A 26,137-nucleotide genomic window follows, 5' to 3' on the forward strand; every position below is an offset into this window, starting at 1 on the left:
TCTGATAGGTCCATATATGAAAGTGTGGTCTTGCAAACATATGCGCAATCTAACCCACGTGTACAGGGATCTGCTCTTTGAATTCTCCTATGTCTGAGAAAATGGCCCAAAGCTCATGCACATGGTCAACCTCTCTTCTCTCTCTCTCTCTCCCTCTCTCTCTCTCAGTCTTTCCCATTCTTTTACCAACTCTCACTCTCTCTTTCACACACACAGACAGATAAACAAACAAAGGAGTACATTTATCTCCCAACATCATAACCATACAATGGTGAGTGGTCACATCCGGAAGTGCGATGAGACCGTATCCCCACCACGAACCCATGTGCATTCACACTCGTGCAGCATTTCAGGAACTGCACCCTACACATAGCATTCCAGATGCGTGTCCTACACAAGCACATGAAAAGCTTCAATGGGAGGCAGCATCGTATCTCGTCCACTCTGACGACAAGTTCACACACACATTCCATCTTCGGGAGACTCTGCTTATGAGATGTCTTGAGTTATGGCCAGGCCCAGGCCATGTTATTCTTTAAAACCGCTGCATATCTTTAACCACGGGATCTATGGAGCGGCGTTATTCATGGTTGCACAAACTGAATGCACCTACACTTTTGCACCACCACTCACTGCCGTGTGTATTCCATCTGCCACCACAACATGCCTCACCTTATGACACAAAGGGTCCTAGTGCATGCATTGTAACAGCGTACGAACAGTCCATGCTCCGTCCATTGCCATTCACTTTCTATGCAGCAAACGCAAGGTAACAACTTCATCCTCTTGATTCATCAGGAGGAGGTTCCAATTGCCGTTTAACACTTCGTTAACCACCAAGTCAGAATTGCCACTGACATTGTGCACAGACGAGTTGCCAAGGGGTTAAATGAGAGACCTGGAGATGGTAAGAGGCAGCTACGGAGTTGTATTCCATCCACCCGTGCTCAGTCCTGGGAAGCGGGGCCCCACCTTTCCCTGCCCCTGGCGGGTGGGCGGTCATATTCCATGTTTTAGGGCGTGGCACAGCCAGTCCATCTTGGTGGTCCAGCCACCGCCGTGCGCATCGTTGAGCTGCTTCAGGAAGTACTCGAGGGCCTCGTTCTCCGTCTTGCCGACGGCGAGCGTCTTGTGGAGGTAGCCGACGTCGTCGATCGTCTGCAGCTCGGGGATGTCGGTGCCGAGCATCAGGGTGAAGAGGCTGATGAAGAGGTGGGCGTGGTCCCGCAGGATGAGGTAGGCCTGGCAACAGAGCTCCTGGAATCTGGTGCACGGGAGAATCCCAATGGTGACATGAATTAGTGCATGATTATAACAAACAAGGTCATAACAAAATTTTCATTACAACAAAGTAAATATTCAGGTCTCAAAATTATCATCCATAGGTTTCCTCATTCATTTTGCATTCTCCGCAGAATGGGCATGATGGCACATACTGTACATTCAGCTTCTTATGAGAGTGCTGAATATAATTTGTAGAGAACTCAAAAACCTTTGGTATAAAGACATGCATAAAGTTTGCATACATTAAATGTGACTGTGCATCGCAATACCAAGGAGAAGTTGCATGGCGTGATTTTACACGAGGACTCAAAACAGGTGAAATGGGTCAACCCAGTCAGTCTTTAGATTTTTATATTTTCAAAAAGAGCAATTCTCCTTCTACATCTTTCTAAAGTTTGAGATAAAAAAAAAAAAGAAGAAGAAGAATTGTGAATGTCTTTTTTAGCAGTTTTCCTACAACACTTTTTTTTTTGTAGAATAGTGTGCTTAGGTATGTCTTTAATAGAGGTCCCTTTTCATTTCTCAAAAACCCTTTATACACTCTTCCCTTTCAACTCTGATAACTTTTTGAAAGGATGATGATACTGCTTTGAAAGTTGGTATTAGTCATGTATAGAATGTGTTAATAGAGCATGCTCAATTTCAGCTTAATCTGATAATCCCTTCATTGTTGTTGCTATAGAGTTTTACATCCTGTTCTTTGTCCCATTCATTGCACAGCACACAGCTTGATAAGATTAAAGCATACATGTATGAATAGGCTCTTTCCTTCAGAGCCTCTTTTCTCAGCACACACTGAGTATGTGCTTTCACAGAGTATGTGCTTTCTTTCCAATATTTAGATAGGTTAGGGGAGTCCATTCAAATTGAGTCATACATCATTCTAAAGCATAAAGTCTGCTCTTAGAAACTACCCTGAACTAAAAATCCATGTCTGGCGACTTTTTGTTGGTTTTGTGATGCGGGGTCACATAGAGTAAACTGATGATCTGTTTGGGCTGACTCACTTCTTGAACTCCTGACTCTTGGTGATGTCGTTGCCCTTGGTGATGACCTTGAGAAAGTCCTCCGTCAGGACGAAGGGCACCCTCTCCCGCTTGATGCCGTACTTCTTCTTGATGTGGCCCAGGAAGTGGCCAAAGTCTATGTGGAAGATCTGCAGGATAGATGGTTTGAGATTCAACAATGATCAAACTGAAGATCGGTAGGATGGATGGTTTGAAATTCAACACTGATATCCTGAAGGGAATTGTAGTTTTGCAGTTTAATTTTACCTCCGCCAACGGAGGAGGTTATGTTTTCATTACCATTTGTTTGTTTGTTTGTCTGTGTGCAAAATAACTCAAAAAGTTGTGAATGGATTTGGATGAAGCTTGCAGGAAAAGCTGAGAATGACACAAGGAACATATGACTAAATTTTGGTAGTGATCAGGAAAATTTTACGGATTTTACAAAGAATTTTGAATATTTTGGCAGGAAGGGTCGATGAACTTGGAAGCTCAAGCTGCGCATTTTTGAGGATTTTATAAGCGCACTAAAGTGCGTGCTTTAGTTTCTGCTAGGGTGAGGCACACCGTGCAGCTTGAAGTTGATGACGTAACAAAAGGCTCCTATATCGGGAAATCGGGCGATTTTCAGCATGCATGCATTGTACTCATGGGCGGGTGAAAATCACTGATCTCTATGGAAGAACAATATCATCGGTGGAAAGCAACTGCTTGGTGGAGGTCTGCACTCTCAGAGTGCTTCTATAGTTTCTTTTTTCTTTTTACTGTTACTCTCTGAAGATAAAATCTGATGCTCATTCTGTATTATCATGAAGACCAAGCAAAAGAGAAGGAACCATCCTGGGGTTTGTTCATTACATGTACTTGATTGAATGGGAGTACTTCCAAAATTTTCAAGTCAAGCAAGATTTCACTGTGAGTACTCACACCCCTTAATACCACTGACTGATGGTTGGAATTACACAACATGATAAACATGAGTGCATTTTGTTTTACCTCCCCTAAATTTATATTTCTCATAGAGCTGAATCAGGGGCCGCACTGCAACACAAACAGATCTGTAAATTTTGACATACAATTTGAAATCATTTCCTCTTGCAAATGAAGGGTATGTTTAAAAAAAGTGAGAGTGACACACATCACATGACTTGATTCTGTAGCCAATCACATGGCTAGGATCATGCTCACCTGACCCTGTTGGGAAACCATGATATTGCTATTGTGCCGGTCACCTATCCCTAGAATGAAGGTTGCCACACAGTATCCAGCGCAGGACTTAGTGAAGGTGTCCACTGCATCGTCATATCTGAAGCAAAAGAAAGCACATCAGAGAGCATGAAGTATACCTCTTGGGAGAAGACATACTTTGCTGATTAACTCTTAAAGCATCCAGGCACTTAGCTTAACCCGTTGAAGACTAGTCCCGAGTATACTCAGGCAGGTGTCTATAGGAAATGCACATTGTAGCAAAATCAGTCCATCCTCAATGGTTCAACATATCAAGCATTTTTCATTGGCAGTCATTAAGCCACCCAGACTTGACCTGGTAGGAGTGTTATCACGCCCACTCAGGTGTAACAATGTGCCTCAGTCCAACATGAAGTCCATGGTGACACAATAGGGATTAGGGAGATTAAGTAATCCCTATTCTCTGATGATTAGTTTCCAGACATCTGCACTGATTGGGGAAGAAAGCACTCCACCTTGCATAGCAATCGGAGAACAACCCTTCAGAAGCATGATGCCTATACAATTCTTGGAAATGTGTACTTGCCATAAAACAGGACATTTTAAAAAATTCCTTCTAAAGTTCTTCACCAAAGTTTGTTCAGATTAGCAACATATTTCACATATTTGTTTGCAAAATGTGGGGCTAAGGAGCATGATGCTAGTAGGACCAGAAAACAAAAGCCTAGGACCAAGAGGTGTCAAATGGCACAGCTCAATGGAAATCCATTACCTCTTACCCATAAAGTCAACAAGCTCTTGGATCTTTAACCCCCCCCCCCCCTACCTCCCTCATCATCTCCACCATGCAAATGCTTGTCCCACAAGTTTTTTCTTATCAAGCATGGATATTGGCAAGTGAGAACAGCAACAAGATTTCTAGCTCCTTGTTTAACTCTTTATGTGCCACGTTCGCACGTCCGACTCAGTCGACGGCTTGCTAACTTCGCATATTCTGCTCAAACACACAAAGCCGCCAAAACCGATCGATAAATCGCTAGTCCCGCAGTACAATGAAAGCGTTTCTCGCGCTTTTGTTCCTCTCACATACAGCTTGCATTCTATGTGGTGTTTTGACTTTCAAGCGGCGTTCCCAACTAGATTAGCGTATACATTCTAAGTTTCTGTCATGGTTTTATGTGCAAAAGTTACGCCTTTACAGTAATGTACCAGCTGGTCATTCAAAAGAAAAATTGAAAATAGATTTGTCATACAATTTACATCGAAGCAAAGTTTGGCATTCCTCTTGAACTTTGCTCACTATTAAGTCAAGCTTAACAGAAATTTGTAGAAGTTATACAAATTGGAAAAAGAGAAGTCTTTCTCAAAGCATGTCTACGTTCGTGTCCCAGAATAACGTGGCACACAGGGAGTTTCAACCATGGCACATAAAGAGTTAATAGATTGTTTGGGACTAACTACAGGGAAAGGGGCAAAGAAACATCTGGGGCTAAGGCTAGCCCTAGGTTTGGAATAGCCAATGAGAAGAGGCCATTGTAGTATGAGGTAATATGATGTGATCTTACTGTGTCCCTCTACTTTTCTCCTTGATCCACTGGTGGAGGACTCCGCTCTTCAGCTGCAGGGTGCTCATGATACCCGCCTTGTGCTGGATGTCGTAGATCGTGGACGAGTTCCGCACGACCTCGATCAGCCCCGTCATGTTGCCAGTGGCGAGGCATCGGTAGGGTGTCATCCTGAAGGGTGAAGGATGGTTGGAAGAGAAGGGGGGTGGTATTTATTAGAACTTGAACTCTTGAATTCTTTGAGTACGGAGTGCACTCCCATTACAATGAACACGTTTATAACACAATCTTGTTACAACAAAGTAAAAATTCAGGCTCCAAAATCATCATCTGTATATCTTTACATACCCTTTTGTTTGGCTATAACAACAGTTCCATATAAATAAAAAGATGTTAGTCCTGAGGACTTCGTTATATAGGGAGTCGCCTGTAATCCATTAAAAAACAACAAAACTATTCCTTCAATTTCTTTTCACTAAGACATGGGGATGTAAAAGTTTTTTGAAAAATTTGCATCAAACATATGTATTGTGGAGCAACTAATGTGACTACTAGCATCTGTAGGTAAGGAAACTATATCATGTTCCTAAAATGGCATATGACTGGATGGGTGTGTTAGTGCACATATTGTGGGTATTTGACGCACACAACTTCACCAGGTTATGCACCCTGCTCTTTGTGATGAATGAATGAAGCGGGATGTTTTATGTACATGAGTTGTGACTCTCTCACACACAGGACCTCCATTTAATGGTCCTATCCGAGGGACAGAATGTTTTGTCTCTTACTAGAGAGGGCAGCACGATCACACACAACATTGCTCAGTAAAGACTCAGTGGGCTTCAAACCCAAGCCATTTTATTGCACAGCAGGTTATGCTTCTGCCTGAGCCTCCTCGCCGCCCCAATTCTTTCCATCATTAGAACAGTCATCATGAAGTATCAATACAGACAAACTTCTTTGACACATCTTGGGGGTACTGCATGTAAGGAGACGAGTAATCAGGATTGCAAGAGCTTGCCGAGAAGGTCAGACTCACTTGAGGTCCAGTCCACGTTGCTGCCATATAGAGTCCATGATTTGGATCATTTGAAGAGTCAGCATATCTTGCCTCAGGTCTGCAAACAAGTAATGGAAAGAAAGTTGAGTAAAAAACATAGAATGAGAGAGGAATACACCACTCCCTAAAATGCTCACTATCAGCGAGAGCTAATTTTACTCATGCCACTTTACTTTGTTTTTCAAAAACTCATACTCCAAATGGCTGAATGACCTGTACTGACTGGCAATTTGCTATACATTGTGGTACGCATGAAAAAAGTAACTAACATCCACAGTGACTCAAACTATTTCACTTTTGGCGGGATATCTCTTACCTTGAGGGCATTATCTAAAAAATCTCCTGCTTGAGTTGGAATTTCTCCCACTCTAGCTGTGTGTCTCCTGCTTAAGACATATTTCTGCCTGCTTAAAATTTAGCTTCCTCCTGCTCAACTTTGAGTTTTTGTGCTTTTTTTTCATAATTATTATCATTATCAATACCATTACTGTTATCAATATCATCTTTTCTGTTATCATTATTATTTTATATACACTTTGATATATTTGAAAACTTGCGATGTTGGTTGACTCTCACTTTCATTTTGTTGCCTCTTCTTGGTACACCAGGTTAGGGCTCGCTGCTTGCTCAGCCCCCTCCCCCCACTCTTGCTGTTGCTATTTCACTCTTTTCCTGTCTTTTTCCCTCTGTTGTTCCTTATCTTGTTTGATGTTGCCTCCCTAATCATCCTTATCCTTCAAAGGTTGCCCCCTTGGTCCTAAGGATCATCACTGACCCTCCTCTGCCTTTTGTCTCTCCACCCTCCTTTAATCCCCTCCTTTACCTGTTGGGCTCCTTGCCCATGACCTCCACCCATCCCCTTTTGTTTTCCTTGTTCTGTGTCCCTAGCCCTCCCCTGACCGTGCTTGTTGTGTGTAGTCCTTTACTGTGATTGCTTTCCCTGCCTGTTTGTCATTTTGCCTCTGATGAAGATTCTGCTAGGATCGAAAGCTCAGGCCCCTTTTGACTCAATTTTCCTCCACTGGCTCGCCACTGTTGGATAAGCAGTTTTCAGCAGCTATTTTTGCTACACTGCAACTTTAGTTTTGTCAAATATGTTCAAAAAGAAAAGAAGGCCAAGATAGAACAGGAGAAAAATCTACAGCTTCCAGGTGTCTCAAGTGGGCCCTGGACCCCTGCCGTAAAGGACGTTGCACTTTGAGTTTGTGATGTGCAGTATGCGCAATCAGTATATCAAGTTTGCCGGGGGGGGGGGGGGGGGGGGTCCCAGGTGGGAGAATCTTCTGTATAGGAGATGCTTGGGATTTGAGTCTCTGCATCTATCTGGTATTGTAAGATATTCACATGAAAGAAAAAGTATACTATTTCAACTCACCGTCTCCCCTCTTGAACATGACCTTGATGTCCTCAAACATGGATTCTGCCATCCTATCAGGGTTCTCCCAAACTAGCCAGAGAGGGCGCTTGGCGGAAGAAAGGATGCGGCAGGCCTCCACCTTGAGCTTGCCGAGGGAGAAGGACGGGTTGACGGGCAGCGGGAGTTCCTGCAGCGCCTCGATGAAGTCAGGCTGGGCCATCTGGTCCGACAGGTACTTCAGACGGTCCTAGAGGGGTGTAAAGAAGGGGGGGGGGGGGTGGTGGTGAAGTGAAAGTTTGAACTCTGTGAGTGCCACAATCGCATCACTGACACAGTTGATGGCTTGCCGATTTGGCACATTTTGCTTCAGCGCACGACTGCACACAAACCGACTGATAAATCACAACATGCCACAGTACATGGAATGCCTCATCGATATATAGTTTTGTCGTAAAAATTTATGTTGCGCCAAAGCTTCCAATTTCCTCTGTAACTTTGCTATACTGTATTTTCTAGCATAAACACCTCTATCAAACGTTACATGGCTTGGAAAAACAATGATTTCAAAGGCATTCACACTTTGTGGTCTCAATATAATGTGGCACACAGGAGGTTTACACCATGGCACACAGGAGGTTTACACCATGGCACACAGGAGGTTTACACCATGGCACACAGGAGGTTTACACCATGGCACACAGGAGGTTTACACCATGGCACACAGGAGGTTTACACCATGGCACACAGGAGGTTTACACCATGGCACACAGGAGGTTTACACCATGGCACACAGGAGGTTTACACCATGGCACACACAGTTAAGCACGAAGCATTGTGAAGAGGTTGCATTGTTGAAGAGTCACAGTCAGCTGGGGAGTGCATGACACTCTCTCATAGACAGTATAGGGTAGAAGACCTGGGTGTGAGACCTTCCATGGCACTTGTGTCACAGAACAAAACACATCATCTACAACGCTCCTCTATACCCAGGTACATATGTATGCAAATTGGCATGTGGTTGGAAGCTGAATGCTCTCACAGGCAATAACTGCACATGCGCACAAAGTACATGTCACAAGATAGATTAAAAAATGCATACAGCCCAATACCCCAAATTCTACTAGCAGTCACCAAGTGAGGTATCGCGAGATGCACCCACCCGATTCGTGTCCTCCTTGCGCTCGTTGAGTGACTCGGAGAGCTTGGAGAGTTTGTCCAGGGATTCCACCTGCCTCACGAGGAGCTTGAGGTATGGACCCAGGGACCGGCAGTACGCCTCCAGCATCAGGCCGAATCGGCGACTCACCCGCGGCTTGTGCATCTCAGACCTGCCAGGAAGATCATAACCAATCATGTCATGCACTTGTGCAATTTCAGGGACGAAATTTATTTAATGACGGCTTCTGGAAATCTATACCCTACAAGTAATGTTTCTATGCAGATTTCTTGTATTTCACACATATTCATTATCTTCTTTATCTATTTGGTAATTTGCATATTTTATTCTTGATCTGTTTATCATCTATTTGTAAATGAGGAATATGGAACCATAGAGCCAAACCAAAGAGATGGATTTGATACACATGAATCAAGGACTCTGTTTTCTTTTTTTAATAGCACTGTCTGTTTTAGTCCAGCAGTAAGCTAGAGTTGCACAGATCTATATGATTTGAATTCACGTAACCATAGAGATGCAAATTACGTTATTTTGATTATCATCTTTATAGTCCTTTCCATCTTTATAACTGTCATCAGCATCACCAACCTCCTCCTCCTCATCATCATCATCACCATCTTAATCATCATCATCACTGCCACCACCATATCTATTATTGCCATTACTTAGACCATAATAATCACCATTTCTGAATGCCATGACAATGAACATCACAATCATTATAGTTACAAAGTGTAAAATAAGCAGACAAAACCCCCCCCCCCCCAAAACACACAAACTATATCTGTCAACATCATTCAATATCGTCATGGCAACTACCTGAGGTGCCAGAAGAAGAAGTGTCCTATCCTCTGGTTGTACAGTGAGCGTCTGAGGAGAAACCTTGCAAGCGGGTTGTCCAAATACGACTCATACTTCAGCACCTGTCGGACACAAGAAGGCACAGGACCAGATCTTCACTTCTAAGTTTTCACCACTTCAAAGCAATTCCAAATCTCAGAAGCAACTTATACTACTTAAGTTTTTTTTACATGATGCCAGATCTTTACTTTCACATTTTTCAGCATCTCAAATTGCTTTCAAAACTCAGGAGCACTTATACTACCCATTCTTTTTTTTATTATTATTTTTATGTTGAAGCTCTGGCAGAAATCAATCCACAAAAATGAGCTTAATTGATGCAGTGGAAACTAGATTTGAGGATACATAAATGTAGGCTGAGATCTCCAAAACTTTGAGAGCACAGTGTCATCAATTACTATATTACTCCTTCAGAAGTTCATGGATTCATTGGAAAGTGTGTGTTTTGGCAGTTTTTCTACAATACTTTTTTCTTAGAATAGTGTGGTTAGGTGTGTCTTTAATAGAGTTCCCTTTCCATTTCTTAAAGACCCTGTACACACTCTTCACTTTCAACTCTCATAACTTTACAAAGGATGATGATACTGCTTTGAAAGTACGCATTAATCATGGACAGAATGTGTTAATAAGGCATGCTCAACTTCAGCTTAATCTGATAATCCCTCCATTGTTGTTGCTCCCATGGTTTACATCCTGTTTTTTTGTCCCATTCACTGCACAACTAGCATGGCTTGGTAAAGATTAAGCGCTTGAATAGATCCTGTACTTCAGAGCCTCTTTTCTCATTTCACACTTTTCCGGAGTGTGTGCTTTCTTTCCAACGTTTACACAGGTTAGGAGAGTCCATTTGAATTAAGTTATACATTATTTTAAAGCATAAAGTCTGCTCTTTCAGAATATGCTCTTAACTGAAATTGCATGTCTGGCGACTTTTTGTTGGTTTTGTTTGCAGGGCCATGTATAAAGTGAAAGTGATTGTAACAAAGCACTCTGTCCATTACCTGTACCAGCTGGAGGAGGTAGAGGGACAGCTGCTCGTCCGACAAGATGCGGTCAAGGCAGTTGACCGCCTCCGTCCTAACCCCAAGGTCGGCATAGCTGCAGTCCAGGAGTCCGAGGGCGGTCTCTACGTCCATGTCTGGCCAGTCTTTCAGGAGGATGTACAGCTGGAGAATTTATAAAAGAATGGGACACATGCATTCTATTGAATTGCACCATCCTTGTCTTGTGTTTACAGTCCAACCGTGGTTAACCGCCCATGTTAGGACTGAGGCCCATCCAGATAAGCGATTTGGCCAGATATGGGAGAAACAAAGTTCATGTAAATGTACATGTATATGACATTGTACCTACCAACCCAGTGGTAGCTAGGTAGGTACAGTTGTAGTGTGCACTGCAACAGAGGTGTAATCTATGCTAGCCTATTAAGATTATAGTCTGTTTTCAAAGGAAATTGAGACATTATGATGTAGTATTCATAACACATTTTTGTTGGAAATCTTACAGGTAATTTGTGTGAATTTTGTAGGGGTCTTAGTGCCATTTGAAATCACTTCCTTTTTTTTTTCTTCTTCTTCAGTGTGTGAACATGTCCGGATGATAGAGCAGTTTGGATAAGAGATGGCCAGACAATCGAAGTTGGACTGCATCACCAAATGCCTTCGAATATGTGATGTATTCATGATAACAGTAGCACGCATTTTGGTAATAGACAGTTGAAAGCTATGTGCGCAGCATCTCTGCTCTCACCTTCCCCGGTGTCATCTTCCATTTTACAAGAGCCTTGATGAAAATTTGACATCAATAATGGCTACCCTCTCTGATTTCCCCTTCCACCTTTCTGCCGTGTGGGGAGCTGTTTCTTGGTTTATATTCAGTCATTCTGTAAAGCAAGCTGTACACTTGTTTAATCCCTAGTCATTGCAATAGTTATCCTCCTTTGCTTTTTACAAAGGATTTTTATTCTTATGACATGCCAATGTGCACTCTGGGCAGAACAGTCAGGGAGCACAACATGCCAAGTATGTACATGTACAATGTATGTAAAGAACATGTCTGCCGTCAAGACGGCATTCAACATCCTTCTTCAGTTTCTGGAATTTGGGCATAAAGTCCTCAATTCTAATCATGAGGGAGAAAATATGCCCCTTGTTAATTCTTGGAGCCCCAGTTTCCCCCAGGCTTCCTCTTTCCGAGATGGAGGAAATTGAATCTTAGAGTGGTACTCGTGGAAGTACGGCCAGAGGCAGCGATGTCTCCTGAATATTCAAGCCATCACAGGATAATATCCACGGAAGGAATTTGTTCTGCTTTCAATTCAATTTCCTCACTTTACAAGGCCAATCCATGCTTAATTTCCATTGCAATTAAAACTGAAATGAAAAAAAAAAATAAATAAATAAAGCTTGCCACAATGATATACTGCTTGTTTCCATACTGCAGATATGGGAATAACACATATCAAATGACATTTACATCAAAAGAAGTCCAGCCGTACACGTAGATGCACAGAAATGCGTATGCACTCTGTCAAAATGCTGATTTACCCATTTTTTTTTACATCATCCAGCAAAATATGCTGCCAGTGTTCTAGCAGAGCATTACTTGGTATCAACATCAATTATTTCTGCTTGATTTGCACATTGTATTTCTACTGTTGATACAGATGTTAGTGCGTGAAACCATAAAACACCTCTTGAGTTCAGGCACTGAGCTGTCACATGCCACAGTGTTTCATCACCATTCAGAAGATTCTTCCAAACTTGACCTAACTGTAAGTTCAATAGCCAGCCCACACCAGTGTAAAACTCTGCCTCAGTCCAACACAATTGCTATAGTGATGCAAAAAGAGATTATTAAAGGGGATTAGGTAATCTCTATTCATTGGCAATTACATTGTAGTTCCCAGACACCAGTGCCAACTGGCAAAGAGGACACTCCAGCGGACATGCCAATCAGTGAACAGAGTACAATAAGGGCTGACATCATCACACTTTACAACTGATCTCACCTGTGCCACATCCTCTCTGCTGTTCCACTTGACCGAGCTGAGAAGCTTGGGTAGCGAGTAAGGGTAGTCCCTGCCAACCATTCTGTGAGCAAGAAGGCAGGACAGGAAGAAGGATCAATGAAGAAGTTTATTAAAAGTTAGACTATGTGAGTCGCTGGCAGGTACCCAAAGGATTGTGCCTTGGGTCGGAAATGTGCATCTTATTATGTTATTAACTGCCCTTCAAAATCTAGATGAGAAAGAAGAATGGCTGTAGTGTGATCTAGTAACATCTAAGCTGAACTTTCAAAATGCTTCTCATTTCTGGTTTACTCCTTGTGCCCATGTCATGCAAAGGTTAGATATTTTATGAAAGGAAAAACAAGACTGGCTTACATTATGTATATTGAATAATGTGATCACTGTTCTATCACTAAAACTACATCCTAACTCAATTTACTTTCTTTCTTTCTTTTGTTAGGAATAGAAATCCATTGTAAGTTTCAGCCATATTCAATTGAACTTAAAGCAGATTACAAAGCATAAAACAATTGATCTTATTGCATGATCCTAAGTCTAGCACTGTTCAAAAATATTCTTGACAAGAAGGAAACTTAGAAAATGATTTCTTTTTTCTTCTTTTGCTAAAATTATACAGCAAGCCATCCATAACTTCCTTGTACGTGACAGCAATGACTACTTTCACCATATAATGGGAAATTATATGAATTTGGCCTATACTGCTCATTGATTGTCAAATAAAACCATTGTACTGTCATCATCATCATCATAACTCCCACCACCTCCATAACGATCACCACGACTATTTCCACTGTCATCCTCACCTTCATCACCCTCATCATCATCTCAAACAGCCCCACTTCCACCAACATCACCATCAACACCAACACCATGATCATCATCACCCCCACTGCCATCACTACCTCAAACGTCACCACTATCACCAACACAACCATTATCACCACCATCTTCGTCATCACTCCCACCACCACCATAACCATTATAACCACAAAAACACCATTATCATTATGACTATCAAAACCACCACTGTCACCACAAACCATCACCTCAATATCAACATCATCATCATCATCATTATAAATGGAAGGCATCCAAACCACACCTGAGTTTCCACACCAGCTCCTTCTCCTGGACGGACATCTCGTGGAGACGATCCTTATTGAGGATCTCCTCCAACTGTTCAAGCTCCTCCTCGGATGGCATGACCTGTAAGGAAACAAGGTGGAGGATGTTCAGGAATCTGTTTTCAGTTTTGCAGAAGACATACAAAAATATTATTACCAGAGCATTACATGAAGGCAGCAGAAAGCAAAATATCAGTATAAAAATGATTACATATGAATGAAGTAAGAGAAAAGTAAAGTACTTTTAATAGCAAAAGATGACAGTTATAGTATGATCAGAAAAGAATACAAAATCATTGACATTTATTGTTTATGTGCCCAGCCACTTAGCTTTAAACCTGTCAAGCTTTTTCTGCAACATTCAGTAATCCATCCAAACTTGACCTACAGCTGTATACACGTCTGAACTCTCACTTAAGAACTGCATATAAACACACTGGCTATACATGTATCACTGACAGCATGCCTGAAATCTCCTCAACCACACACACACACATATCATTGACAGCGTGTGTGAACTCTGTATACACACATACACACTTACCACTGACTACAGGGAATAATTTTTCTGGTATCACATTTCAATTTGCTGTGCATTTTTGGGATACCACTGCTACACAAACGATCATTTTGTAGCAGTTTTCTTCCATGGAAGTGTACATGACACCATTGAAATATTGTTCATCAGCTGAAATTACTCATCAAATCTGATTAGGAATGTTATTCCCTGGACTGTGCCTGAACTCTCCCTAGCCACGTATACACATGCATGTCTGGATTCTCTCTCCCTAACCCACATAATGTATACACACATATTACTGACTGCACGTCTGAACTCTCCCTCACCGCATCGCCATTGGGCAGACTCCGCGTCTGCGCCTGCGTCACGAAGTACGCGAACTGCTCGATCTGCGAGTAGCCGGGGAAGATGAGGCTGTGCGGGTAGCGGGTGAACTCCAGCTCCAGGCAGGGGGCGTCCTTGTTCGGGTTGGACCCCGTCTGGCCGAAGGGCTTCAGCAGCTCGTCGTTGCCCTGGGGTGGCGGCCACAGGTACAGCCGCATGTTGCCCATCTGCAGCCGGTTGGTGAAGTCGAAGAGGTTCACATTGCCCCACGCTATCGCCCATCCTCCCTGCAATACAAGCGAAGAGGATACTCTCACCGTGGACTAATATTCAGCTCCTTCTCTCTCGCTCTTTTTCTCTCAATACAGACGAAATATGAACAGAGACAGAGTGTAATACTAAATCTTCCTCTATTTTATTGGACAGAGTGATGCAAAAAAAAAAAAAAAGGTATTACAGTTCAATTTCAATTTCCATTTCAATTTTTTATTTCATTTTTCAACAAAACAGTTTACTTGCATTATCTTCTTGGAGTCTTCAACGAGGTGAAACCCCATTCTACACCATTCAGTGAATGAAGCAAAATATTTAAAGGACAAGTTCACCTTCATTAACATAAGGATTGAGAGAATGCAGCAATATTAGTAGAACACATCACTGAAAGTTTGAGGAAAATTGGACAATCGATGCAAAAGTTATGAATTTTTAAAATTTTTGTGTTGGAACCGCTGGATGAGGAGAGTACTAAGGCTCGTGATGTCAGTACAACAGTATAAAGAAAATGTAAAGAAAATTCAACATATTTTCACTTTTTTCGCATAATAAAAGAGCACCTGACTTGCCTCTTTCTAAAGGCAATGGGAATAATATTACCAAATTACCCATAACATATGTCAGTAACAAGTCAAGGGAATGTGTACTTTTTTCAAAAGATGAAATTTTGTGAAATTCTCTTTATATTTTCCTTATATTGTTGTACGCATGTGACATCATACACTGCAGTAGTCTTCTCATCCAGCGGTGACTGCACAAAAACTTCAAACATTCATAACTTTTGAACGGATTGTCCGATTTTCCTCAAACTTTCAATGATGTGTTCTACTAAAATTGCTACATTCTCTCAATCCTTATGTTAATGAAGGTGAACTTGTCCTTTAAGACACAAATATAGCAGAGAAAGGGTTAGAAAAGTGAGATTACAAATATGCATCTGATGGGCACAGTGGCACGCACACAAACACATGGACATGGTTTGAGTGTGCCTTTTCCCCATCCATTTCCGGACTAGAAAATTGTTTGCATCAATGATTAACATTACGGATATAGATGAATCCGACTTCAGAGCTATGTAACTTATAGCGGCCATAACTGGGGGGCTTCCAAAGAAGAACAAGAGCACTTTCAATGGGTTATGCAATGAGCCAGGTGCATTGCTATGTCAGTGCACAAATTATCTTTTGTTAGTTGTTGTTTGAAGCCTCCCTGTTAGAAAGTACCATAAAAACCAGCACCCAAACCGAATTTATCTATACTGAGTTTCACCAAAAGAGGCTTATATGGTATACAGCAGGGCTCCACACTAACTTTTATTTTTGGTGGCCCAAAGGCAATCATCCGTCCTTTTTTGGTGGCCCGATCAGGCCACCAAATGCTTCATTTCTGAAATTTTGGTGGCCCGACGTGCGTTTTTGGTGGCCCCGGGCCACCAGGCCACCGTTAGTGTCGAGCCCTCTATACAGTCAAAGCTGTCTATAGCGGGCACCCAAGGGAGATGAAAAAGGTGGCTGTTACAGACAGGTGGCTGCTATAGACAGGTGGTTGCTAAGACAGATTTGACTGTACTGGTACATAGATATGGACTGCTTTTCGGGGCATGGTTGATATCACAGTACTCTCCGCGTAATCGGGTATCGCTTAAATGGGTAGTAATTTCAAAATCAGTTCCAATGCACATTAAAATTACCTGCTAATCGGGTTGCCTCTCCGCATAAATGGGTAAATAACTTTCTTCTTATCTAATTTTTACCCATATTCTATCTCAGATAAACACTTTAAGAAATCATGACTGTCAAATTTTCCACGGTTAATCACATTCTCTACTTAATTTGCGAACAAGACCGATCATTTGGGGAGTGATTAAACATGAAAACATATGTACCAGTACAGTGTGCCGACTTGCCACACGTAAACGAACATTACACATGTGGCTGGCACTCACAACTGCATAGACAGACAGAAGTTGAACACATTTGCGCTCCTCCCTTGAAGTTTGCCACGAAAATCAGGCCATGCACCAGCTTCATAATTTTAGGCCTACTATTCCCCATGCAGTCATTTCTCGAAAAGTAACGCGACGTTCTACGTGACTATAATTGCACGCAAAAAGATGTGTTCATTTCAGAAAATGCCTGCGTGTTAGCGAGGAGTCTATAGTCAAACAACAAAGTTTTCTGAAGACGTATTTGTCCATAAAAGACTGTAAATTATTGCTCATGACTGAGCAAGTGTTATTGGAAGGTATGTATAATGTGCCGTGCAAGCACGCTTGTTAAGCATACAGTGTAGGTGTTTGGTGCAGTGTAAACTGCATGTACATACACATTGTGTGTGTCAATTGTGAATGACACGTGTTCTTCTGTTAATCGGGTACTCCGCTTAATCGGGTAAGAAACGCTCTGCCCGAGCCTACCCGATTATGCGGTGAGTACTGTATTGGCCCGAGAGATCTCAACTCCATGCTATGACCTGACGAGCTAAATAGTCCAACATCGAGATGTTGTATACCCATATATATTAAAGACCCACCTCCTTTTTCCCTTTCCTCTTCTCTGAAGAACAGATGGAAATGCACCACCTGGCGCTGCGAGGAATGTCATTGACCTTGATGCCATACGTCAGCCACTCGTTCCAGCGGGGGTTGGAACAGGGGACCTGCTCAGTGGTGACAATGGGGCACAGCGGCTCGTCCCCGTGGAAGATGCCTGTCCGGACGTAGATCTGGGGTACCGAAGGAAACAAAGTACATTAGGTGTGAAGGGACCATTTTGCATATCTGGAGTATAGTCGGACACAGGTGGATATAGAATATATAGAAAGGTTTATTTATTCATATTATATCTCATAGCCCAGGGGCTAAATTGCATATAACATTACAAATAATTTCAGACAGTTACAAAATAAAGCATTTATAGGCATGATAAAAATGAGTGAGAAAATATCATAATTACACAAATCGATAGGTTGAGCAATAGCCGATATATAAAACGCACGGTAAGAACATATTCCACATTGGTCAAAACAAGCGGAGTTGAATAGAATGGTGAAACTAGCACCGAACTAGCACCGAACATAATATTGGAAGAGTGGATCAAAATAAATTCATCCTTAGTCTTATCTGTTCTTAAAAGCTCCTCTCAAAAAACAAACCTTGTCAAGTTCTTTCACGTTCACGTAGGTGGCACAGTTGATCTTGACCCGGAAGTTCTCGTCGACCTCCCAGACGCACTTGGCCTGCTGGCTGCTCGGCATGGTCGAAGCTCGCCGCATATAGGACGGCACCAGGAGGTGCACATCGGGCAAGCCATTCAGGACGGTGTCCTTGGACATCAGCATCAACTCGGGGATCTTACTCTTGAGGAGGCACTCTCGGATGTACTGTCGAGGAGAAGCACAAGGAGAAAAAAGACTGACAACCAATGAGATGAATATTTGTATAAATGTATTTTATTTCCCATTAAAAAACACAAACTAGAAAGGCACTCGGAGAACGCCGACCTCCGCCAAGCCAGAAACTTATTTCCACCCATACATGCATACAAACTTCCCAATATAAAAGCCTTTTATTTACATCATCAGCTTCCAGTTGTGTCGCCCCTTGCCAGAGCAGAGCACGCGCTTTAGTGCGCGTACTTTTACCCTCCACTACGCGCAGCTAGAACTCCCAAGTTCTAGCTGCGCCTCCTTGGATGGATCATTTCATCTTTCACCTCATGAAATATTCTGTCTATTGCACTCATGAACACTCATTTAAAAAAGGTCTTTTAAGACTAAAGTAAAAAAATAAATACATCTTAAGATTCATGTGGAAGAGGCATAATGACCGATCATTAAAAGGCAGATCTCAAGTTTCCCATATTAAGGTTAAATGACTCATATAGTTTGTAATTAAGGTCTAAGGATTCACATTAGATAAGGACAAAATGGTCAAAACAGGCTCAAGGTCTCAAGATTTTTGCAGAAGGTATGACTGAAGTATGTACAAAGTGGCATAGTGATTCATAGCAACGGTCTCTGACCTCTCATAAAAAAAGAACACCAGGGATCCGTTTCATAAAACTTGTCATCAGTGACAACTGCCACATTTCTATGACAAATTTGTTCTCAGCCAATCAGATACAAGGATTTCAGTAGCTTGTCACATCTATGACAACTTGTCACTGATGACAAGTTTTATGAAACGGGGCCCAGGTCTATAAGATTCATGGAGAAATACTGTTTAGGTCCTCAGGCTTGTGCGGGTAAAAGGTCTCAAGACCCAAGTAGAATGCAGTCTTATGACTTGTATTAGAATAGGATTAAGAGGTCCATGTAGTAAATAGGCTAAAAACTTGTTTACTAATGGTACTGACAAGGTCTTGAGACACATATGTAGAAAGGTCTGACTCATGCACTAAAAAAGGTCTCCAGACTCATGTAGAGGTCTAGTGACTTACACACATAAAAAAAGCTGAAAGATTCATGCAGAAAAAGGTAAAAAACCTTGTGTACAAGAAAAAGGTCTCAAGACTTACACTGTACATTATACATGACTTGTGTACAAAAAAGGTCTTAAGACTCACATAGAAAGGCTTACAACCTCACACAGAAAAAAAAAGGGGTCTCAAGATTCATGTAGAAATAGGTCTTGAGACATGCATGGAACAAAAAGGTCTACACACTATGTAGAAAGGTCTGCTTGTCTCGTGTGAACCACAAAGGTTTCTAGATACATGTAGAAAGGTTTGATGACTTGCAAGACAAAAAGGTTTCATGATTCACTTGGAAAGAGGTCTCATAACTTATACATGTACATAAAAGGTCTCAAGTAGAAAAAGGTGTGATGACTTGCATACAAAAGGTTTATTGAGGTTCATGTAGCAAAAAAGGTCTATAAACTTGAGTACAAAAAAGGCCTTGAGATTTGCTTAGAAGGTCTGCCTTATGTACAAAGGGATTCTCAGAACTCACCATATAGAAAGGTTTGTCTCACATAATAAAAGGTTTAAAGATTCATTTTTTAAAAAGGTTTAAATGGTCAAAACAGGCTCAAGGTCTCAAGATTTTTGCTGAAAGAATAATTTAAGTATGTACAGTGAGGCATTTACGAGGATTCACAGAAAAGGTCTATTACCTCGCATAAAAAACAATAGGTCTAAACATTTATGTACAAAGAGTTCTCATTAGGCTTTTTCCAAACAAGGTTTTAAGAGTCATGCAGGAGGTTAAATGACCTGCGGTTAATAAAAAAGAGAGGAGAGAAGAAAAATTTATATCAGTAGTCATGTCATTAAAAAAAAAGGTCCTAAGACTGTCACAAAAAGGTCTCAAGACTTCACTTGAAACAGCCTGGCAAGTTACAACTGATCTTGCAATGGTTTGAAAAAGTGCTCTCAAAAAAGGTCTGAAAAACTCATCTCAGAAGAAGCTCGAGACTCGTGCCAAATAAATTTCTCCTTTCTGCTGCATTTACACCATGTTCCCAGCAACCACAGCAGCCCTATTTGCCCGAAACATAGTGCGCTGTGGGTGCGAGGGATATGCTCCTTTTCTTTTCCCTCTCGTAGTTATTAATTCTAGTCTTCCGTATTCCTGACCTAGCTCTAGTGATCATGTAGTTATCAGATGCTGTTCACACAGCGTTTGCAGGGGCATATCCAGGAATTCTGTCAAGAGGAGGCGCTTTCACAACATTAAAAGGGGGCGCACGCGTCACCCATTTTTCCTTTTGTTTCAACAAAAAAATAAAGAGGGGGCGTGTGCCTGGTGCGCCCCCCTCTGGATTTGCCACAGGTCTGGTCAGACTACACTAATCATATTTTCAGTCTCATCCCAATACAGACCGCCTCTAAGTTTTGTTACGTGCTGTCACATTTTGTTGCATTCACTATGTTTTACTACAGCCTTCTAGGTTTCTGATCAGCACCATAACTGCCATGGCAAATTTTGACAGTTTAAAAATCTGACACGGCATCCACAACAATCACGGCCTGTCACATTTGCCCATCCCGCCCACACACGCTTTCTCACGTCCATCCCACTCTGTCCACGCTGACCTGAAACGTGATTGCCATGGCCTCTGGGAACATGGTGTAAACGTAGCATTAACCCGTTCCTTATGGGAACCTAGTATACCAGGTTCCCGTGGGAGCAACTAATACTGTAAAACGAGGAATGTTCACCTGCATTTTAATTTCGCGAGTGCCAAGATTCACGAAATTAAAATGCACACGAAAGTTCTTGTCAACAATATATGTATTGAATGCCAGTGGCAGTTCGCGAAAATTTCATGCCGCCTAAATTCATGTTTCTTTGTGTTATAATGCCCCCCAAAATGGGTTTGATAAAAAGATTAGAGTTCATTCTATCAACACTTGTTCTCTTTCTGATGGAAAAATGCATATAATATCACAATATTTTTTACCTTTTTCTGATTTAGTTTGCCCCTGCTCTGCTACAAAACTTGTATGAACATGTACATTAGCGATCAAAGCTGAGGTCAGTAGATTTCTGTGTTCGATGACCCCAGTCATTGCATTCAGGTGCCTGGTTTTGTGACAAATTTAGGACAAATGAGTCTGTGAGCCCATCAGTGCACGCTGTATTCATACATCGCACTCGATCGATATTTCCATTGTTCAAGGGCACACATGTAGTTGACCCTGGGGATGGGATAATATACATCGCTTGACTGCTTTCGCACGTGAGGATTACCAACCTGTCCGTTTGTCGACGGACGAAAAGAATCTCGTTTGGGGACATTAAAGGTACTTACAGAATTGCGAAAGGAACAAGTTAATATTAAGAGTGGAGCAGTAAATACCTTGTACTGAGAGATGGGGTAGTTGTTGTCCAAGAGGTACTCCTCACAGCCGCAAACCTTGAGTACGTAGGTGGACTTGTATTCCTCGATGCACTTCTTCCGCTGCTGGTGGGTGATGTCCATGTCCTCCGTGCGCTTGGCGATCACCTCCGCAACGATGTGCTCGGGGGTGTGGTCCTTGACGGCCATGATGCAGTACTTCTCCCGGTGGCCGGTAACCGACACCACCCACACCCAGATGGTTAGCCCGGCTGTGATAGGAGGAGAGGGAAACGTGCCAAGTTTACTGTCATTGTTTTTATACCTACAAAAGATTCTGGCTCTCCAATTGGTTGATTGCTCATCACATGACATACAATTTATAATGCTGCACACTGACACTAGTCCGATGGACCAGGACCAGTAAAAATCACTTTTGGACCAGTAACTTTTTCATCAAATAAACTCTGAATTTCTCTTGGAATTGAATGCTCTTCAATATTTAATATTCAAGTGGTTTCTAATTCTCTCACAAAAAGTCAAAATCTGACTCCCCCATCTCAATCAAAACTATACTGACCCTTTGAAGTGTCTGCAATAAGGCATTTCTGTGTTCAGCTGTATCACCAGAGCTTATAGTAATCAGCATCCCATTGAAAGTACAGACAGCATGTAACACTGAATGCACAAATTATTTTTTTTTTCATCTCTATGGAGATGGCTCATGTACTAGATAGAAAAGAAATACTACAATGTATGCATGTATGTACAATCATTTACAAACTTGAGAGAGAAAGAGATGGCGAGAGAGTGTGATTGTGTATATATGTGTGTGTGTATGGGAATTTCACAGAGGATCAAGTAATTCACATGATCCACCAAGCTAGTGCAGCTCACATAAATATAAAATTTCAATACGATACAACCTACCTCCACAAAAATGACAGATGCTTTGCACGTGAGTCTATAATCTATTGGAAAAACAATGTGGTCACACATTCTATCGATCCTGTGGCATACCTCTTGGTATTCGATCAATGAAAGAAAATTGCATTATTTTCTACGAGGTTGCAGTTGCAGCATCTCCAGTGTACTCTACGATCTGGCAATACGCCTGCTCCAGCTATTATATCACATGTGGATTCTGCATTTGCCCTGGTTTATGGTAAACCTTTGGCCCTGCAATTTCGCTCTACATCCACCTTGGAATTCTGCCTCATTTGAGAGTGGGGGGGGGGGGGGGGGGGACAGGGAGGAAGATGGAAAGGGAAAGAAGGAGCGGGGGGGGGGGGGGGGGGACATGGGGGATAGAGAGGGGTGAGGGAGATGGAGACAGAATGCATCACCTCGGGTAAAAGTCACTTCAGAGCTGCCAAAGAGCAAACCTTTTATCTAGGACTCTTCTCTCAGACCGTTTTTACACGGGGTCGAGGAACATAACTGCAATAGTGAATTACAATTACGATTACAATCACAATTAGAATTATCGTTCGTACACACGACCAGGAATGGCTTCGCGTATTCTGCGGTTTTGAATTTCAGAGCGAGGAGAGGTATGGCTTCTTTCCAAGTTCCCATCAATCACTCTTGAGCAGTAAGGAGTGCGAAGTAGTTGAAAGGTCACCGTAAACTCCGCCGCCCCTCAAAACACAATTTGGAGGTCAATCCCTACACACGACTGTTTCGTCCCGTAATTCCAGAGAATCGTCACTGGAAAATACCTCTGGATCGCCACTGGAATTACGATTCAAGTCATTCTCCACGATTCCAGTGCGCTTACGCTCGGCCAAAATGGCTTATTTGAATTGTGACTTTAGTGATGCATCACTTGGAGTCGTGATTCAAATTACGCACTATCAGTACGTGTGAAAACGACTTCCGAGTATCATAACTATGTCACAGGATAATCTTGCCTATGGGTGCAGTGGGTTGAACTTCTTGTCTCTGACACATTTCCTGAGGGATACGAGGTAACTCATCCCAGAGCCAAAACATTATCAATATTGTCAACTCTTTTTTTTTTTTTGGGGGGGGGGGGGACAGGTTAAGGGAACGAAAATGCCTTCAAGTGACTATTTCTGCCTATTTTTAGTTGCACAGGATGCGACACTTTCTCTTTCTCAGCCACTGCTAACTTCTAATGCACAAAACAGCTGTTGCGGCTTAGTGGAAAGGACCACAAACTCAATCATAAGGTCCCTGGTTCAAGTCCCTAGGCAGCAATGGGTGTGCCCCTGGGCAATTATCCCCCTTTGCCTGGTCCCTAGTGGCTAGCCACATAATCTAAATCATTATTCAATTCAAGTCAACATGGTATCAGTGACTGCTTGTGGATGCTTTAACCCATTAAGGATGAGCTGATTTTGCTACAACACGCATTTCCCATAAACCCATGCCCGAGTATGGGGGTGGGGTGGACTAGTCTTCAGGGGGTTAATAGGATTGGACGGTCCCGAATAGCTTTTATACAGTGAGAGTGACAGATACAGTTCAGCCAGCGATCAAGTTCCCCCTAGATCGTGATCATGGGCGATCAATGATCGCATACGCGATATGTCGCAAAATCAATTGATTGTATGCTTGCATACAATCAATTGATTGCGACATATCCCGTATGCGATCACTGATCGCCCGTGATCGCGATCTAGGGGGAACTTGATCGCTGGCTGAACTGTATATATTGTGTAAACAGATAAAATGTGGAGCAGTTTGACTGTGTTATCTACCCTTCTAGTAGTATTGATTTCGAAACAGAGAGATCTACTTCGCATGTTGTTTCCCCAACAATGATACAGTGTAGTTGAACTTCTCCTTTAGATTAAGTATCGACCATGCTGAACCAAAAGACAAGACAACTCTTGTATCAAGCAGCTACTTCAACTGTGATAAAAGCAACCTGCACAAATACAACCAGTGTCATGTTCCACAACAGAGTCTGCAAAACTATCCCAGTTGTACCTCAATTGCACTTTATTAATGCTCCTGTGTCCATAGCCGAACCTTAAAAAAGTGCAATGTGTCTCAGCTGCACGGGCTTCACATTCATGTGGACTATAAAGAATAGCCCAGGGGGGCATACAAACATTGCTCCACTCTATGGCACAAGTGCGATCCACCTGAACCTTGTCCCTTGGATGGGGGGTCCCTGGACAGCATCGTCACACCATCTCAGATGGATTCTCACTGAAAGGCATCAGTCAAATGCAGAACATTTCTTTGGCAAAGACAAAGGTGTAATACTAAACAGATCGAGTCAGTAGAGAGAGACAAAAAAAAAAAAAGAGAGAAAGAGACGGGATGAAAAGAAAGAGTGAGAGAGACAAGAAAACAAGAAGATATGGAGGAAGAAAGGAAGAAAAAGAAAACAAACTGAGAAAGACCATGAAAAAAAAAAAAACAATGAGATGAGGGAGAGAAACATGAGAAGAATGGAAAAGAGATAGAAGAAAATGAAGAACAGAGGAGTAGAAAGAGACAGAAATATGTGTTGTTTGAAAATGTGAAAGAAAACAAAAAGCTAAATGAGAGAGAAAGACACAATTAACAGAGAGATGGAAAAGCAGGCACTAAGGCAGACAATTAGAGAGGCACATTCAAGGAGAGAAATGTGACTAGATATAGAGATACTGTACATGTACTGTATACGCCGAATATTTCGCGAGGTTTTTATTTTCGCGAATTTCGCGAGTCAGCTGCTACTCGCGAAATTAAAAACACGCAAAAATATTGACTCTAATGCCGATATGAATGCGACATACGTGTATACATTTCTCAGTACAGGACTCCATGATCGCGAATTTAACCACTCGCGAAATTGTCAGGAAGTCCCCATTCGCGAAAATTTAGACTCGCGAAATATATGGCGTATACAGTAACTATATGCACCAAACATGCATACATGATACAGGTACATTCATACAAACATACATTCTGTGCTAAAACAGAATAAACTGAAATACTGTACGAGTTGAAATTTTCGTGGTGGTTTTATTTTCGCGAATTTCGCGAATCGCCTTTGAATCGCGAAAATAACAACACGCGAAAATAACAACGCGCAAATAACTAAGTTCAGTTAGACACTCGCAACCGCGAAATTAACAACACGCGAAAAAGTCCTCGCAGTACCAATTCGCGAAAATATCTGTACGCGAAAATTTCAGCTCGTACAGTAAGCTCAACTGAATGCACTGACATATGTACAGACAAACTTAGAGCACAGAAAGACAGAGGCAAACCAGGAGACTGATACAGAAATGTAAATGTGATCATTTTCCCTCTCCATGCCTTGGGCTACACTATGTCTGGAATGTTTCATGTTTTCTCCAAAGGTGCTTGAAAAAGATAAGCATGGTAGAGAGAGTTTAAAGAGAGTGGAGGGAGTGAGTGAGCTATTAGTGTGTTCACTGCACCTTGTCATCTGTAATGACAAGACTCTTCTCTTCCCTCACTCCCCCTCCCACCATCTCCTCCTCCTCTTCCTCCTACTCCTCTTCAGAGATCATGATGGAGGACAAATAACTGCAAATGCTCGAGGGCAAACATTAACAAATATTCCGCCCTGGTTATAGCTGCAGCTGCATGG

General features: G+C 42.1%; 1 protein-coding gene across 1 annotated transcript in view; it reads right to left on the minus strand.

Annotated features, from left to right (window-relative positions):
- Positions 1-596: 596 nt before the first annotated feature.
- The window catches only part of LOC140238780 (phosphatidylinositol 4,5-bisphosphate 3-kinase catalytic subunit alpha isoform-like), a 59,357-nt gene continuing 33,816 nt past the window's right edge, over positions 597-26,137 (minus strand). The window contains exons 3-17 of the mRNA XM_072318675.1: positions 21,577-21,827; positions 17,925-18,152; positions 17,304-17,495; positions 14,501-14,785; positions 13,633-13,736; positions 12,510-12,591; positions 10,501-10,665; positions 9,458-9,561; positions 8,621-8,789; positions 7,480-7,708; positions 6,084-6,162; positions 5,045-5,215; positions 3,480-3,597; positions 2,292-2,440; positions 597-1,264 (exon numbers count right to left, since the gene is read on the minus strand). Coding sequence (XP_072174776.1) covers positions 1,000-1,264; positions 2,292-2,440; positions 3,480-3,597; positions 5,045-5,215; positions 6,084-6,162; positions 7,480-7,708; positions 8,621-8,789; positions 9,458-9,561; positions 10,501-10,665; positions 12,510-12,591; positions 13,633-13,736; positions 14,501-14,785; positions 17,304-17,495; positions 17,925-18,152; positions 21,577-21,827 — 2,591 coding nt within the window. The 3' untranslated portion in view covers positions 597-999. The remainder of the gene's footprint in view (positions 1,265-2,291; positions 2,441-3,479; positions 3,598-5,044; positions 5,216-6,083; positions 6,163-7,479; positions 7,709-8,620; positions 8,790-9,457; positions 9,562-10,500; positions 10,666-12,509; positions 12,592-13,632; positions 13,737-14,500; positions 14,786-17,303; positions 17,496-17,924; positions 18,153-21,576; positions 21,828-26,137) is intronic.

Source organism: Diadema setosum, chromosome 15, assembly GCF_964275005.1.
Source record: "Diadema setosum chromosome 15, eeDiaSeto1, whole genome shotgun sequence".
Classification (NCBI taxonomy): domain Eukaryota; kingdom Metazoa; phylum Echinodermata; class Echinoidea; order Diadematoida; family Diadematidae; genus Diadema; species Diadema setosum.